The sequence below is a fragment of the Morone saxatilis genome, unplaced genomic scaffold, assembly GCF_004916995.1.
Source record: "Morone saxatilis isolate NCDOM2014 unplaced genomic scaffold, NCSU_SB_2.0 Contig7, whole genome shotgun sequence".
Lineage (NCBI taxonomy): Eukaryota > Metazoa > Chordata > Actinopteri > Moronidae > Morone > Morone saxatilis.
The window spans coordinates 18,694,132-18,712,141 of NW_023340246.1; the positions used below are offsets into that span (position 1 = coordinate 18,694,132).

General features: G+C 39.2%; 1 protein-coding gene across 1 annotated transcript in view; it reads left to right on the forward strand.

The window, feature by feature from the left end:
- The window catches only part of cnksr3 (cnksr family member 3), a 47,232-nt gene that overhangs the window by 1,027 nt on the left and 28,195 nt on the right, over window positions 1-18,010 (forward strand). Inside the window, exon 2 of the mRNA XM_035679175.1 lies at window positions 13,688-13,851. Within this exon, the coding sequence (XP_035535068.1) occupies window positions 13,688-13,851 (164 nt within the window). The remainder of the gene's footprint in view (window positions 1-13,687; window positions 13,852-18,010) is intronic.

The following is an 18,010-nucleotide window of genomic DNA, read 5'->3' on the forward strand; positions in this document are numbered from 1 at the left end:
CAGTGTGTGTGTTACTGGTTTCAGAGTGTAACAGTGTGTGTGTGTTACTGGTTTCAGAGTGTAACAGTGTGTGTGTTACTGGTAATGAAGGAACATCAGTGTGTTTTTAACAGTGTTTGGACAATGGTGGAGCTCTGTGGTGAAATATTTAAACTACTTGTTTTGTCAACCAACTCTGGAGCTACTATGCAAATAATTAACCCAGTATCAAAATAACATTCAGCTCTACATGTTAGAAGGATGGTTGCGTTCATTTACATTACATTATAGTACTCTGCTGTTGTGGCTACGCATTACATTATGATAGCAGCAGACAACTATTTGCTATGTAAAGATATGGTGGAGTCAACGTCACACTCCCTTTTGTCTGTGTTGTTATCGCAGCCTGTCTATAATTTGTTTATGTGCATGCGAGTGAGTTTTATTTGGTTTCTGCCCACTCTGAATGAAGTTACAATGTCACAAAGGTGAAAATTCCCATTATTGTCTATGGAGTCTGGTGGTGAGTGATAGCGATGTTACTGGTTAAACAAGAGGTCTGTCGCTGTGGGAATCATTTCCATAATGTTGTCAGACACTTAATAACATAATAATAACATAACATAATAACAATATGAACCTGTCAGTGGCAAAATCAAGAACTTGTAGTGGACGTACTAATTTGACAGGCACACTAAATAATCTATTGTAGCCTGTTTCACGGCTATTTTCTCTTCTAAATCTGTGAATTAAAGGTTTATTTTGACCAAACCAGCGATTGCGATTGTTAGAATAAACTAACAAAGACAGTTTTTGTGAGTTTTATTTATTTCAGTCCAGTTTAAAGTGTGTTTTACAATCATCTGATAAAATTACTGGTTTTGTTAATGGAGTCTGGTTTCGTGTACATAGCCTTTAAGTTCAAATGGAAGTTATACATGTTTTCTGCGTGCTAAGATAAAAAAGCGACTTAAAATAACGTCATGTGATTCCTAAAGTGATGAGCAGACTTCAGGTCTTCAGGTTATTATTATTTCTTTGTCTCAGAAACGAAATTTGTCACAGATCCAGATCCTGTTGTGAATTGACAGTATTACAACAGAGCAGACTGCTGCCTTCTGGCTATGGGCGGTCAGGGTGTGTGTGTGTGTGTGTGTGTGTGTGTGTTTACTCACATGATCCGACTCAAACAACAGGTTCTTTTCATTGGAGGCTCAGTTGGTCTCGTTAAAACCCTGATGTTTGATCTGAAGTTGCCACAAGCCGGCTGACCACAAAAACCTGAAACATTTCTTCCAGGCTGGAGCTAAAAATACATTCCTGGAATAATCCTGGAATATCATTGAAGTTGAAGCTGTATTCCTGCAGAGGGACAGTCAGGGAATTTGATGAATTCTTTAGGGAAAGTCGTGCATTATTTCGACTTCACTGCTATCACTAATTTGCATCTACAGTTAATACTCTAGTTATGGAAAGTTTTGGAGCAGTTTATAAGAACGGTTTTCATATTCCAGGATGTCTGTATTTCCTGGAAAAGTCATCTGATTACCAAACCAGGGCTGTAGTCAGTAGTTATTTTAATTTTCTTTATTTTTTCAATCTTACAGGGAACTATAATATTTATTATTGCAAAATTAAGGTCTGTAAATTTGAATATTTCAAGGCTGGCGCCAGTTTTAGTTGGAGGAGAAACATGTTTTTCTGTTAAAACCTTGTATTCCAAAGCTCTCAGTGCATCAGTGTTTTAATCATCTTCACACTAACACATGTTCAAACGCACACCAACATAAATACCATCTAAAATGAACTAATTTCCTGATTTACACAAGATAAAATATGATGGAGGAATAAACAGAGCCAATCTGACAGAGCATTCACTGCCAGCTTCTCATACTTGACAGTTTTTAAAACTCTGGGCACATTTCAGTCTGTTCCCTAATAAGTTTAACCATCTGAACCAAGACAAGAAGCCCAGTGCGTGGCTCTCAGGTCAGTGAGAGTCTCTCTGTGACTGTCTGCGTTAGTGGAGCAGACTGATCAGACAGCTGTAGCTCAGAGTTAAACACATACATCTCAGGCATTGAGCTCAGCGTGTTCAGACAAATCCACATACTTCTCCGCTCGTCTGGCAGGTGCAGTCACACATCGCAGCGTAAATGATGACAGGCCGGTTGCGAGTTGTCAGGAGGCTCAATAAATACGATGACACATCCAGCTCACTTTATGAAGGGGTGTGTAGAAACAGAGCCAATCAACAAAGAAATAAATTGGAAGAATTTAACGGCCTTCTGCAACAACACCGAGCAGGAAGTTCTCAACATTATTGAGTTTTATTGTGTAGAAGTTGAGTGGATACATATTGTGATATACTGTAAGACCACATAAAGTATGGTTGGGATTTTGTTTAGTATAAATTGAACCAGGTATGGCTCGTTATTGTTATTATCGGTTAATATCATCTTACTACATATAGGGCGTGTGCTGTAGGTCTGGAGATAAATACGTTCACCCAAAATGTTTTTTTAAATGTTATGTATGTATGTTAAAAAACTCTTATTAGTCAGATTGTTATCAGATTTTCCCTGTCTCTAAATCCAGTATTAATCAGACTGAATAATATGACAATAAAGCTTAGATATTAAGAGTCAAAGCTCACTCTTGACCTTGAAAATAGCAAACTCCATCTGCTATTTTATGAACACTGCCTAAAAAAAGCTATTGTTGTCCTTATTGTTGTCAATATTAACAGGCCCTAAATTCCAAATACACAGTTTCCTACATTTCCCAGTTAATATTATTGCTTGTGCTTACGTGATTGTATCTGTTGCTTATGTGATTTTGTCTGTGTTTATGTGATCTGTGTTTATGTGATGCTATCTGTGTTTATGGTGCTTTCTTTTTGTGCTTCTGGATGTTTCCTTTGAATGTTTCTGATATTCCAGCAACCTGCCAGGGACTGCAGAGGAAAATTAGCCTGCGTGGCTCAATATAGCAGACTTACATAGTGGACCATGTAATGCACGGTTTGTCAGTCTTTTTATTTTTGATCATAGAAAGACGTAGAGCTATAATGATTAGTCCATGAATCAATTAGTGGATCATCAGAAAAATAATCAGTAGCTATTTTGATAATTACTGAATCATTTAGGTCATTTTTCAAGCAAAAATCCCTCAGTTGTGAGGGATTTCTTCTTTATTTGTCATATCTGACAATAAAGTGAATATCTTTAGAGTTTTGGTTTGACAAAACAGTGAATTTGTCTCCTCCTTGATCAGTTTTTCACAATGTTTTGACATTTTATAGACCAACCAATTAACTTTGAGAATTAATTAAGAACAGTGAGAAAGAAAGTGTGGCTCTCCATATAAAAAAAATGGTGAAAGGTTTTCACAGTCTATATCTCAGCAGTGTTAAATCCTTTTAAAAGGTTTTCAAAAACCTTGTAACCTTGTATTCATTTGTTCATTGACTTCCACCAGATATGACTACATTTCTTTCTTTCCTCATCTGGATGAGGTATTCTCCCATCAAGCAAAACCTCTTTGACAACACAATAATCATTTTTGTGATTTGAAACCTATGTTGTAAGATCTCCTGTCATCTAAAACTCTCTTTACCTCCAGCACATTTGTAACGTCCTCTTCATGGACAGCCAACGGTTTTGGGAGTACAGAGTTTGATTGTTATCGTGTACTTTGACTCTTTGACCCTCGTGTTCCTCTCTGGTGTTGTTTAGCCAAAATAAACTTCTTTTAATCTTTCAAAACGGTGAACAGTGGAGAGCAGCCAAAAACTCTGCATCATTGTGCTTTCAGTTTGAAGAATTTAATCTAGCCAAGACCTTCCTGCCTGGTCTTTTTTTTTAATTATTTTTGAAGGAAGGAAGGTCAGAGGTCTGGGAGACTGAGAAACATATTTTAATTATCGTTATTTAACAATGTGCATTCATTTATCTGTGAAGAGGTTCACACAGCTGTAAAGATCTGTTATAATCTGGTTTTATCTTCCCATCTTAAACTGTAAAGCCAATTACTGCACAGCCTCAGTTTCATTGCAAATATCTTGACGTCAAAATCCATTTCAAGGGTGTGATTGCACCTCCAGATGGTTTCTTTGATTGAGTTGTTCAAGTGGAAAAGTTTGCTTTGTTTCGTTTTTCTATTTCATTTCAATCATTCATGTTTTCTACATGTCTACCAGGTGTGCATCACATCTCTTCCTAACATACAGTGAACTCTAGTGAATGGAGCCTGAAAGAAAAGTCCAGATATGCTAAAACGTCTAGAATTATAAAACTGAAAGTAGGTTTTAGGTTGAGCAAGTGCTCGAAACCTTGGCAAATATAGAACCACAGTGAGTGGTTTTTCAAACAATGGACACGTTGCTTGTACTGAAAACATGCAGCACTCTCCATCGATAGTGAACTGCAGCTGTCTCCTTCTACCCATAGTCCTTTGTGTTTTGAGGATGCTGGCCTTCCAAGCTATCAGCAAACAAATAGAGAACAATGCCTCCTCTCCTGTCTGCACCTGTCGCCAACAGGACTCACATGAGTGAAGGTAGACAGGTGTGACGTTTTAACTCATCGGCTGGAATGAATCCAAATCAGCGACGTTTGATCCTGTAAGACGAGATAACAGAAACTCTGGCTTTGCCCTCATGAGGAGGATCTGAGGCGAATGTGATGACGTTCCCATCGGAAACGGAACATGAAGGTTGGTTGTTTGTTCTGTGGGACGAGAACCTCAGACACCTGAGAACGTCGGCGCCATTGCCTGATTCCAGCAGGCAGAGCAAACCCCCAGATGGTGAAAATAGCCACACAATCAGAAAACATTTACATCAACAATGGTTTGATAGCATTAAATATAGAGAGTAATATCATATACTGCATGCCCAAAAGTATGTGGATGACTGAGCATGAGCATTATTAAATAGTGTCCAGATGCTTTGATTTAGAAGAGGGCTCTGTAGATAAAAACATCCCATTCTAAGGTAACAAAAACACTAAAATTGTTATTTTCATGTGATTTTACACCTATGAAAACATGCCAATATTACATACATTTCTGCCAATAGATCCTCCTAAATGATACACACTGGACCTTTAAGTGACTCCTTGTAAACTTACTTATCAGAGTCATCGCACCACTTTTAACCACAATTATTTGCATGAAAATGGATTGATTGTCCTGTGAGGCGATTTAGATCAAAGCGTCCCCCCAGCTGGCAGATATGTTTCTTTTCCTTGCAGTTAGTGTCCCACCCAACGTTTGTCTTATCAGTGAGTTCACTGAGGGAGCGCGGTGAATCAGAGGAAACATCCAGATAATCTCCGCTGAGCACCTCTTCCTGCTTTTTTACTCATTTGTGCGCAACGCTGGTGTCGTTCAGGAGAGAGTGTGTCCAGAGACACGTTCACACAGGACTGATCTCAGCAGATCCATCCAGCAACATACCTACTATATGACAGTATCTTATAAATCATATATGCAAATTTTCTATAAGAATATGTTGAACTAGAGCTGCAACTAACATCTTTCTTTATCTATATGTACATTGTTTTTCTATTTCTGTAATTAAACTGATGTACCGATGTCAAGCAAAATTCTAGACCCAAAAAGGGTTTCTTCTAAGTTGTAATGATATAAAATGGGGAAATAATGATTCCCATTAATTAAGAAGTAGAAAAAAAACCTTCCCATAATCCAGCTGGAGGGAGTCAGACATAGTGGACTCTGTGGGAACTGTAATATCAACATGATTCACGTAAGGCCTCATCAGTGGATCCTGATGCAACAGTGGTTCAACCAGCGTGAGAAATAACGGCTCCAGCAACGTCAACGTCATAAAAAATGGAATAATTAAAACCTGTAGGACTGGTCTTCATGATAGCAGAATGTAATGGCAGTATCAGCGGTAACTGTAGGGCAACAGGATGTATTACCACAAAGAGACTGCCCTCCATTTATTGCTGTTTGCGGCTGCGTGGGTCAGTGAGTGAGTCGGTCCACCACCTTGGTCCAGATCAAAATGGAAATGGGAGATACAGCTAGCTTGGCTCTGTAACGTGGAAAAAACTAAGTCCTCCTGACTTCTAAAGCTCACTTAGTAACAGGTTGTATCTTCTTTGTTTAATGTGTGCAAAAAAATAAACATAAAAACATAAATTCACAGTTTTACGGGGGATTATGTGCCAAACAATTTCTTGACCAGGCATCTAGACTCCAGGAAGTAACTGGTCCTGTTAAACTGAGGCTTCGGTTTTTAGTGTACAGACACGAGAGTGGTATCAATCTTCTCCTCTAACCCTCGATTTCCTTTAATATTTTTGCTCCTCTGGTGGTAAAGATCAGAGAATATAACTATTGTCTCTCCAGGTTTTTCCTCCGTGTCTGCCTGTGCTGTGGGATCTCAGCTCAGCTCTGCTTTGCACATAGTGAACTCCCACAATTCCTGTTTGTTTGATTTCATAAGACTGCTGAGCCCAAATCTCAACGCTCAAGGAAATCCTTTTTCCTCTTGAATAGTGTTTGTTCAACAGTGAGTGTGTCCCCCCCTCTGCCTTGTACCAATGAGATGGGATGAATGGCCAGGGTGTGCGTGTGATATAGTGGAGGGGTTTATAGAGGCCCAGTGAAGCTATGAATAGCCTCAGCACTCTTTTGCCACTTTTCCTCTCGGCTCTCCACCCTCGTCCTGTTGTGATGGAGGTGGGGTAAATATTCCTTTTGTTGCCCCCCCAGCTGGGTAGTGTCGGGTCCGAACTCCGTCTTTGTGCTTCAACAACACAACACGTGCCATTTGTTGTAATGAACTGGTGATGTAGAGTTCAACCGGGGCAGTTCCACAATGCAGGAAAAATGTTACTGCGCAGTTTAATCTCTGTAAAAAGAACAAGGATAAGCTTAATGTCAAACTAGAGGTGGGATGTTATTTCACTTGTTTCACTGTAATTAAAATATTTGATATAAATATTCTCCATAAATCAAGTTAAAATGGCTCAAAGCAGCTGGTACGATTTGCCCTGTTTTTATATATCCTCCAGTTGTTGGTTAGGTTTTGCATTAAACAGAATATGCAAATATAGACTAAGAATAAATGAAGGTTTGATTAAACATTATTATACAACTTAAAAGTGGGACGCCTGGTCAGAGCGCTCTGTAAAATGAGGTCAAACATCTTGTTTGTTTTGATCTTTCTGACAAATGATTAACTGGACTGTTTATGAGCAGCTGGAGTTTCACCTGCAACTGCAATTTTTTTACTGACTTCCTCACGTGTCCAGCAGGCTAAGCCTCTTTATCATCAGCACGCCTTATAAATACTTAGAGTTACTGTCAGGCCAGGAATTTAGGAGACGGCCCACGACTGTCAACATGTCAACAAACTCAGTTTTACTGGAGGTTTTATGATGTCTGAAAATAATCTATCTGGTTGGAGGATTTTCTGATCTTAAACCAGCATTTAAGATAAGTCACTGTTTTCTGTGACTTGAGTCACTGTTTTCTATTTAGTAATGTATTATCAAATCTGTTGATAAACTGATTTATTATAACTTATATAGCGCCTTTCTAGTCTTTTCGACCACTCAATGCGCTGTACACTACATGGCACACTCACCCCATTCACACACTGATGGCAGTGGTCTAACGGAAACTAAGCATTCACGCACATACACCATCGGGAGCAATTTGGGATTCAGTGTCTTGCACAAGGGCACTTCAACATGCAGCAAGAGGAGCCGGGGATCGAACCGCCAATCTTCCAATTAGTGGACGACCCGCTCTACCTCTGAGTCACAGCCGCCCATCAACGGTCCGTTGTGCTCGTACAGTATCTTACTCGTTGCAGTTCATTAAGTCCATTAAAGCTTGTGTAGTGATGTACAGTAATCCCCCCGTCATGTAGCTGTACAGGACACTTTTTTTTTCATCCTGCATTTTTTTTATTATACATAACATGCGGTAATATACATAAGAATTAGATGCATGACTTGCTGTCAGACACTGGAATTTCAGTGGTTCTCGATGGTGCTGAATAACAATCAGTGAGTTACCTGTCACTCTGGAAAGCTTCATGGTTACGGCTCTTGGTTTGTTTGTTTTTAAAAGGAAAATCTATTTATTCTTCATCAAAACCTGCATCTTTTTACTCAGCAGGTGTAATCTCGGTTCATATCAGATATAACTAAACCGATAATTGGTCCCTACTGTTTGTAAATGACAAAAAGACAGGCTGACTGTGTGGTTGGTAAAGTTTCCAGCAGAAATTTTTGCAGGTACCTGAACATTAGCTGGGCAAAGCGGTGACTGTGTCTGAAGGGTTTTAAGGGGAAACAGAAGTTTTGTCGTTGCAGTAAGAAGTGAAACTTTCCCACCCTGAGCTGCTGCCTGTTGGTACACAGAGAGTTTCCCACCAGCTGCTGACTGACAGGAGGGCAGAGGCCCAGAGTCGTCTGCAAATATAAGACTGGTCAGAGACGAGACCACAGACAGAGACATTAACTTTTGTTACATCGGTGACTAAAGTAAACCGTGGAAACTGGGCTTCTGCAAATGCACTGCAGACATATTCATCCCTTTCAAAGTTCATTTAAAGTCTGAAAGTCCACTTTTTTCTTCTTACTCGTTTCTTATGGTATAGATGATCAATAATCTGTGATAAGATCAAGAAAATGTCAAGCACAGTTTCGAGACTCGCCTTTACTGACTTGTAAAGGAAGTCAGCGAGAATGTCGTCAGATTAAAAGTATCTGTGCACTTTCGTCAGTCTTCAGTGTGCTTTCATGTTGAGTCAGATTTATTCAGTCAACAAACAAATTGGTTTCAAAGTGCTTGACAAAGAGCAAAGACCAGAGACTCAGATTAAAACAGACTGTTTTTCTCATGTGAACTGTGCTGAGATGTTGGTGACCTCAGAGCTGATAAGATTAAGATTTGTGGTAAAACACAAACGGTGAGGCACAGTTCTGTTGCTCAACATAAGGCTTGTAAGAGTTGCTTTATACATGCTGTGGATTATAAGCTTAAAAAGGATAAATATGGTGATGTTCTACATTTTTTTTATCGTTAACAGTTTCCACAAAAAGACCAAAACCAACGCTGAATGCATCTATTAACTGTGTGTGTATCAATGCCTGCTATATCTTCCTCTGTACCATAAAGCTCCGTTGTTATTCAGAAACTATTAAAAACACATCAATGAGCCACACTGATGCACTGGGGGACATGTTCCTTCATTACCATGAACACTTATTATCATTGACATCTATTTTGACTCAACCCCATCCTGCTGCCCCAAATACTCACTAGAAGATTAATCCACCACTGAAAATAGTCCCCAAAAATGCATTATTTGCTAGTATTGATAGACGGACTAACACATTGTTGGTTTTGGTCTTTTCAAGATATTAGTCGGCAGTAAGACCAACCTTGTTCTCTAAAGCAGTGTGGCTTGAGGCAACAGGATTTCTGTGGAAATCATATTCAACCTGCAAAACATCAAATCAAATGTAGAAATAAAGATGTGACAAAAAGGTGAAAGTTTATAGGGAAGCTCAGCTGGTTCAAATAAAAAACTATTCAGCTTCAAGATAGACAGTTATTGTCTTTAACTGAGTGGGATGAATGAAGCAGCTGATCTGCTTCCAGCATCAGAATCTCCTGCTGGGAATATTTCGAGTCTGAGCCTAATGTCAGTAAACACTGTAAACAACTCATTTATCTATTTTATAGATACATTAAAAAAGATACGGAAAATGTGCTTGTAATGGGATGATTTTAGTGATTTTAAGTGTTTGAATCCTTTTCTGGGTCATCAAAAATGTGTTGGAAACCAGTAATCTAAATTTTAAAGAAGAGTTTTCAAACTGGTAAATATCCTAAATTAATGAGATCTGATCTTATCTTACTGGAAGATTTGTGATTGTTCTTTCAAGAATTTTTAATATAAAAAGTCAAAATGTTTCAAAAACATAATTGAGACATTAAAATGAGCAAAATAAGACGAAAGTATTAAGTTAAGTAAAGTTTATTTAGATCAGCTTAATGTTGGATAACTTGTCAGGATGCGTATTCTTTGCAGCGTTCATGCAAACCTCCACACTTCGCTGTGTTTCATTAATCGCGCTGCTTAAGAAGCGTCTCTAAAGCCAAAGACACAAACCGCTCAGCAGTATTTCAGTGCGGTGATCCTGCTCGTTCCTTGCCGTCTGCCAGCCGCTTGAAGCCACTTTCCAAGAGTTTTTGGGCCGAGTGCCAGGCCCGAACTGCAATGTTTAAAATGCGGAATTTGAAAAATGTCTCAACTGTCATTTTATTTCTCACGAGAACATTGGATCCAGCTCTGGATCTTGGCACTGTGCCACACCCAGGAGGCGTTTTTATTTTAGCTTTGTTTATATAACCATACACAGGTTAATCCTGCTGGGATCGAGTATCTTATTCCACAGTGTAAATTATGTCTTTAACCTCGTTTTTAGTCTCAAAACCATATTTTAACCAAATTGAAAACAGATCTACAAGTGGAGGGTTCACTTTCATGTTGTAAAACTCAAACAAAATGTTGAATTTGGACCTGAAACCATCAATATTATCCCACTTGACCTGGACATTTCTGCTTGTGATGAAAGAATAATCACATGTAAAGGCTCAACAGAAGCTCAGATTTTCTTGTTAAGGTTTCGGTTCTCTGCAGGGAGGCTTGGCCCGGTGTAGTCATGCTTTCATTAGCAGGTGATTTGGCTGTCGCGTGACATTTAGCCGACCCTGCTGTGCAGCTGGGAGATTATCGGCCTCCTCGGGTGTCAGTAATGTGATCCCGGCTGTCGCTAACACATTCCTGTTGACCACGGACTCTCGCCAACCGCCGTTCAACTGACGGACAACAGTGAAAGAGGTTTTGTTTGAAACATGTTAATGTTTTCAGGCATTTTTCGATGGGTGTGTTTCAGGCAGGCAGAGTTTGAATATTTCTCTGAGGGAGTTGGGGAATATCATGGAGGTTTGCAACTGGGCATCTTTCCAGGAACATGCAGAACATGTTTTCCGACTCGTATCACAAGTTAGTTGCAGCAGCTCAACCAAAACAAGCTTGTAGGAGACGGAGATCTTTAGTATAGATAGGGCTGCCTATGACGTCATTCAATCAAGTTCATCTTTTATTTAACATTTGTGATCTCAGTTTACCTTTTTGCATGCTGTGGGATAAAATAAAAATTTGACTTTAAAATGAAAAAGAAATGTGAAATTGCGTCATTGCTGCCAAAATTAAAATGAAAACTTATTGACGGATTCATTTTAGTCAGCTTTATCCAGTTTTCTCCATTTCTTAGTTATGATTATAAATAGAAGACTTCCACCAAAGATCAATTACCTTGTAATGAAAAGTTGATTTGATTTTTAATTAATTAATCCAACAATCAATCCACAATCTATCAATGATGAATTGTTGTTTGTAGCTGTAAATTGAGTCAATAAAAGCTTAAATACTTTAACTAAGGATTATATTCATAATCAGATAATCTGTCTACTCTCAATTCATTGATAAATAGTTTGGCCATAAAACAAAAATTAGAAAATATTTTCTGATTAAATTCTAATGTCCGATCAACTGTCCAAAACCCTTAAATATTCATTTTTGTTTCATATAAAACATAAAAAAGCTAAAAGAGAAGAGAATGTTTGGCATTTTTGCTGTATAAATTACTTCAATGATTGATAGGCTTGTCGAAATTGTCTCAGGTTATATTCAACTAATCTTTTCAGCTCCGCTAAAAGCAGATACACAATTAAAACGGTTAATTTGTTACCCTACATGACAACTTTTGAACGCGAGTAAACAAAGAAGCTCGCTCTTTATTGTGAGTCTCACAGTGTATTATTCTTGGTGTATCTCAGTGTCAGAGGTGTTGGCTGGTGAAAACACTGGGGTGTCACATCAGCAGTTAGTTAAGGAGGAATTCTCCTCCCTGCTGTCAGCGTGAGTGCCAGCCATATGTCGTCCTGCGTGTCCTTCTGAAGACAAACAGGAGTCAGAGTTTCTTTGGGGCACTTTAATGACCACATGCAGGGGCAGTTGTTTTCTTCTCCACTCTTCACACCAGCTCAGGCATTTTGTCGCAACATCTGCCATTTGGTGGACACTTCTGTGCAAAAGGTTTCTCAAACTTTTAAATTAGGACATCGTCAGTGTTGCTGCTTTGCTCTACACTATTCAGTTACTCAGTTACTAACTGCATTTGGCTGCATTATGAGGTGGACGGAATAAAACAAGACGCAACCATGGCTGATAATTTTCCATTATCCAATAATCTGCCCATCAGTTTCCTGATTAACTATGTCCATATTTACAGAGCCTGAGGTAACCTCTAAAAATCAGTTGTTTAACCAACAGTCTAAAACCCAAAGATATAAACAAAGGCCACAGAAAACATCAAATAATCACATTTGAGAAGAACATTTTCAGCATTTTTGCTTCAAAATGACTTGAACTCAGTTTTTTCAATTTTCTGTCAATCGATTAATTAACAAATAATACAAAATGAGCACAAGAAGGACTGTTACTGCTACGTGCAGTGACATTAAATCGAAGATTACTCAACCAGAGTTTGAGATCAAATTATGTAGTAGAGATGATTTTATATTTAAACCTATATAGACAACTTAATTTAGATTATTCCTTGATCTAATCAATAATGTGTGTAAAGAAATTAGCAAAATATTTTCTGAATCTGACACATTCTTTAGTGTTTCAGCCCATTACAAACCAAGCACACCCTAATCCTGCTCGGGTTGAACATTTTGTCCGTCTGTACTGAAGTGTGCCAGTATCTGGTGGATGTTGGTTGATGCTCCTCCATTGATCCAGTGGTGAGAACTCTTTTATCTGGTGCCCCGCTGCTGCCTTTCACAGAGGGGTCAGATGTCAGAGTTCAGGGTCTGGCACAGAGAGGCGCCGCTGGAGCTGGCGGTGTCTCGCTCAAGGTCACACGAGGTCACAGGGATTTGAAGGTGGGTTTCCTGATGGTCCAGAACGGTCCAGGTCTTATCGGCTGGTTCTGCAGGATGGATTTATTAATGTAAACAGTGACACTTTTGATGTTAATGGATTGCTGGCAGCTTCATTCATCAGCACTGAAATCTTTGTTTCCATATTCAATCCTAATTTGGGCGTTTTGGAAACTTCGTGATGTATATGACAGGAGCTACTTAAAGCTTACAAAATTAGAAACATATAGATGGCAGTTAAGGTTTGGTTTGGCTGTAATTTTGGTCTGAAACGTAATTTTTCTGCTGCAGTTGACGTTGATGGGGTCAAACCTGGGACCTTCTGTTTTTCAGGATGGTAGGATTGTCTGTGTAAACCCAGAGTGATCCTGAGGTGAGGTGTGGTGTGATGAGGTGGCAGGACGATGTTAGTTGTTGGCCGTCGTCAGTGATGGATCAGCAGGAACAGTCAATAAGTCGGTGTTGACTCAGCAGCTCTGTTTGCTGTCAAACTTGAATGGGTCATAACCGACTTTCACTGAAACTCAGCTGCTGAAAGGAAACCCTGTTTTAGTATCGTGTACTCTCTCTCATATGTACAGGGCTTGTCATCATGCATACACGCTGTAATAAAACAAAGCACAGAATTGTTGTTGTGAAAGTCTCGCTGTCCTTGTTGTTCATTCTTAATGTGTAACGTCTCCGTCTGTCCCTTTAGGTTTGGATGACAGCCTGCAGCCGTACATCCCGTCCTTCCAGCAGCAGCAGGTGGACGGGGAGAAGCTGCTCAGGATGTCCCACCAGGAGCTGCTGTCTCTGGGTGTGTCGCGGGTCGGACACCAGGAGCTGGTGCTGGAGGCCGTGGATCTGCTCTGCGCCCTGGTCAGTAACCCGTCACATCATTGTAAAACCTCATCCATGTCAGGGTCTTTCCTCAGTCACACAGTAAACCTTTGTGTTTACAGTGTTATTAGTGGGACATTCTGAGCCTTAATAATGCCAAACACATGTTTTGGTACAGAAAAAAAGGTGATATTAATGAATTTTGTCCCTCATATTTTTTTTGTTACTTCTATTTGGGATAACTGTGTTCTGTTTTGGAGCTACAGTTCCCATAATGCTTTAGCGGATGAGATCAGGAAGTATAATGTTGCCATGGAGACAGTGAGTGAGCTTTGGGATACAACTTGCGCCCTGTTTCTTTAGCATACATTTGTTCACATTTTGGTTCATTTGCACTATGAAAAGTCACTCTGAATTAGCTATTAGCAGCTCCTGTTTGTGCTGTTACCATGAAAACACTACAACTATCACCAGATTACTTTTGATATTGAGGAAAACTCCCAAACATGAAGATCATGAAGAAGGATCTGAAGTCATAGGTCTATGAATCTACCCAGAGACATATCTATCATAGTTTTCGTCCAATCCACTTCTCTTTGTTCAGCGTTGCTATGATATTCTGGCCTCTCACTGACGTTCACTGCACTGATGATTGTATGGGCTGGGCTCACCTGACTAGCGAGGTTCAGCTAAAAGTCAGCAAACAACAAACCTAAGACAAAGCTTTCTCTCAGTTTTGTTCACCAAGTGATGTAGACAGAAGTCATTCTAAGTCCCGTATCAAACCCGAACATCTGTGTTCTGTTACACGCCAAATAAATATTTGAAGCTTCACACACTGGGTCGCATTATACTACAGCAAAGTAAAGGGACACTCTCCTCTTTTTCCTGTGTAGCTCAGTGTTTCAGAGATGTTTCAGAGATGTTTTTGCCTGGTGAGAATCCCAGTGGATTTTAAGGTTATTAAGCTGATATAGAATATCAAAGAACACCAGTATCTCTCTTAAAGAACAAGCTCCTTGTCTGTCCACGTGTAAGGAAGTTCTCCTGCAGGGTAACATCATATTTTCTGTGTGAATATGTTGAAGTTGCTTCATGTCCATCACATGATTTGATAGCTGTGGTTCAAACTGAGTCTGGCTCTCATGCCAGAGAATGTGCTGATGTAAATAAAATGCACTGTTAAATCTTTATCAGATCTGGCAACACGCCCACACTGCTGGGTTTAATACTTCTACACTGTAAAAAAAAAAAAAAGGTTTCTGCAGATTTTCAGAAAGAACACTTCTTAGAAATTGTCCTTGCACTAAAGAAATGTGCTTTTAAAATGTTTTTCTCCCAACTTACATGTGTTTTCAATACAGTTTGATTTATTTCATGTGAAGAACTGTACAAGACTAGAAAACCAACTAGATTTCCTAACACTGCAAGTCTATCACAGATTGTTTTAAAATACAATTAGAAATTAATAACCACATTTTAGATTGCAGTCCACTGTGGAATTACTATATTTTGCCATAATAAATATTATTTACACTTATTAAAAAGTGAGTAAGCTCACAAAAGGCCTTCATGTTCATAAAATGTTTATGTTAAGATACAGTGTTTGACCCCAGCTGAAGCCAAACAACAAAGTTCTTGTGTCTGAACCAGTTAAAGTGTTGGACTGCAGACAGAACCCCTCAGTCAGCTGTTTATGAGCCCCGACTGTCTGTGTCCCAGTGAAAAGGAGGATTTACAGTCAGTGCTGAGGTTTATTGTGGAACCCAACTGAATAGCATCCAGAGCCTGACACTCTGCTGTCCCTGCTGACAAATGACAAACCTCTGCCAATGAAACAGTTATCAGACACGATAACTTCTACTACTGTTTGAAGTTGTGTTATTGAAGCTTGGTTAATCTTCGTATATCCTCTATTCGTCTTCTTATAAGCATATTGATATTACTTCAGTATATGAAGATGATTGTATCCCTAAAAGTGCATTGGAATGATGGTTTGGAGGAACATTTTTTTGCAGTGTGGGATTCGTCTAAGAAGCTTAATTTAATCAGTCAGTGAAAAATGAGCTATTGGGGTGAGATAAGTTTCAGTTTGATATGACTCAGCTTGTTGGAAATAAAATAATGACACTCAGCTAACTGTCCTCTGGTTTTTACTGTATGCGAAAGTAACATCTCCTCCAGTTCTGAACTCCAGTTTAGGTCAGTGGTTTCCAACTGGTCCACAGTTCCTTTAACCAGTTTCATTAAGCCGCAGACCACACATTCAATTTTACTTCCATTTGTCTTTTTCTCCCAAAACACTTGGGTTTGTTCAGGATAGATAGCAGTTTATCTGTCTGTGTACCGTGTGAGGAAACCATAGGACACAAGACACAAAGAAAACCCAGGCAGAGAAGGGTAGAACATCGAAACCAACCAAATAGTCTAAATATTTAAGACCCTGTCAAACTCATTTTAGTGACTGTCGGTATTTTATGACGAAGTTACCAGTTTTGGTCTTGATTTATTTCACATGAGAGATTTCTGTATTTGCTTTTTTAACTGTGACTTAAACTTTAACTCTGATTGTTAGTTACATATTTAGTGAATATTTATGGTATTTAAAAATAACTTTTTTCAGGGCCTTTAAGTTTCAGTTTCACCTTTCTACTTCTGTTTATACACAGCTCTCTCTCTCTCGTTCCTTTTTTCTCTCTTTATTCGTTCACTCTCTTTTGTAAAAGCTGGTTAAATGACGTTGAAATGTCGCTCTCATTAAATTCATTTTCATTGAAACACCAGTTCAACAAAGCCGGGCAGTGTCCCACACCGGTTGGGATGAGTGTCGTGAAGGAGACTTGGCTGGTGCTCGTAGACTCCTGACTCCAGCAAGAGGAAAACCTGACATTTACTCTCCTGTGACAAAATATTACGGTTCACTTGCTAACTTTTTCCAGTTTTTTAAACCACGTTCCACAGCCTTCCTCTGCGAATGGAACTTCCGACAGTGTCATTATGAGACCCAACTACAGAACTTGAGACAACAAGCAGTTGGAGGGAGTTCACACCCCCTGGCCCTGCCCAAAGGGCACTTACTGTTGCTGTTTTTGATGCCTGAAATATTTTCTTTAATTTCCTCTGTAAAACTAAAGATCACACTGAAGAGAGATGCACTAAAAACGGCTAAACAGAGTCATGAATAGATCCCACATCAGCAGCAGCTCGAGTGTTTTAGGGAGAGTTTTCCTGTAAGACTGGATTGAAGGTCAAGTAATGTGTTGTGGATATTTTCTGCAGCACAAAGCTGAGTTTACTGCTGTCTGGTGTGGAGCAGGAAACAGATGTGACCCCTCCCACCTGTCAGAAAGACCCCCCACCCTTCCCCTGACACACACACATACACTCATACACAGTGTGCAGCATGCAGAGGAAGAGCCATTCCACTTTTGTTCCAGCAGCAGTTTCCGTTGGCTGTCAGATGATCAGTTTTCCATCTGAGATTCATTCAGTGGAGCAGGAAACACTTTCTCTTTTTTTCTTTCACCTCCCAAACACAAGTTTATTATTTGAGTCAATGAACATAATAATTAAAGGTAAAATTGAGGCCGATAACTTAATAATTGTTTGAGATTGATTACTCAATCAATCGGGAATATAATGATCACATTTATCTTAATAACTATGGTCGTTTGCAGCCCTACGGATAAGGATTTCAGAATTAGCAGGTTTTACTTGTTTTATACTTAATGTGGCAAATTAGTGTTGTTTTTTAGGTAAATACTTCTAGTATGTGCTTAACCGACAAGTATTGTTTCATCTATTTGTGACGAGTAATAAATTGTTTACTGCGCAAACAACATTTCTGGGGTGTAATTACCCTTTAATGAGTGTTCAAATGTGACAAACAATCGTTTTTCCACCATGGTCATCAAATTTATTGTTGATCGGTAGTTGCAGCTGTAGGGCTTTGGAGTTTCTATTCAGCTGCTTCAGTTTTTTCAATACAAAAGCTTTTAAATGTTCATTTGAATGTTTTGTTTCACCGAAGCAAGACTCACATGTGAGTTTAGTCAGATTAACAGACTGATACTGCCTGTCTCACTCCAACAAAGGTCTAACTTCACTTTAGAGCTCTTTTCTGATTGACATATCTGCTGCTGTCAGGTTGAGATTGTTTTACTTCTAACATGATTTGAACATTGACCTGAAACAGGAT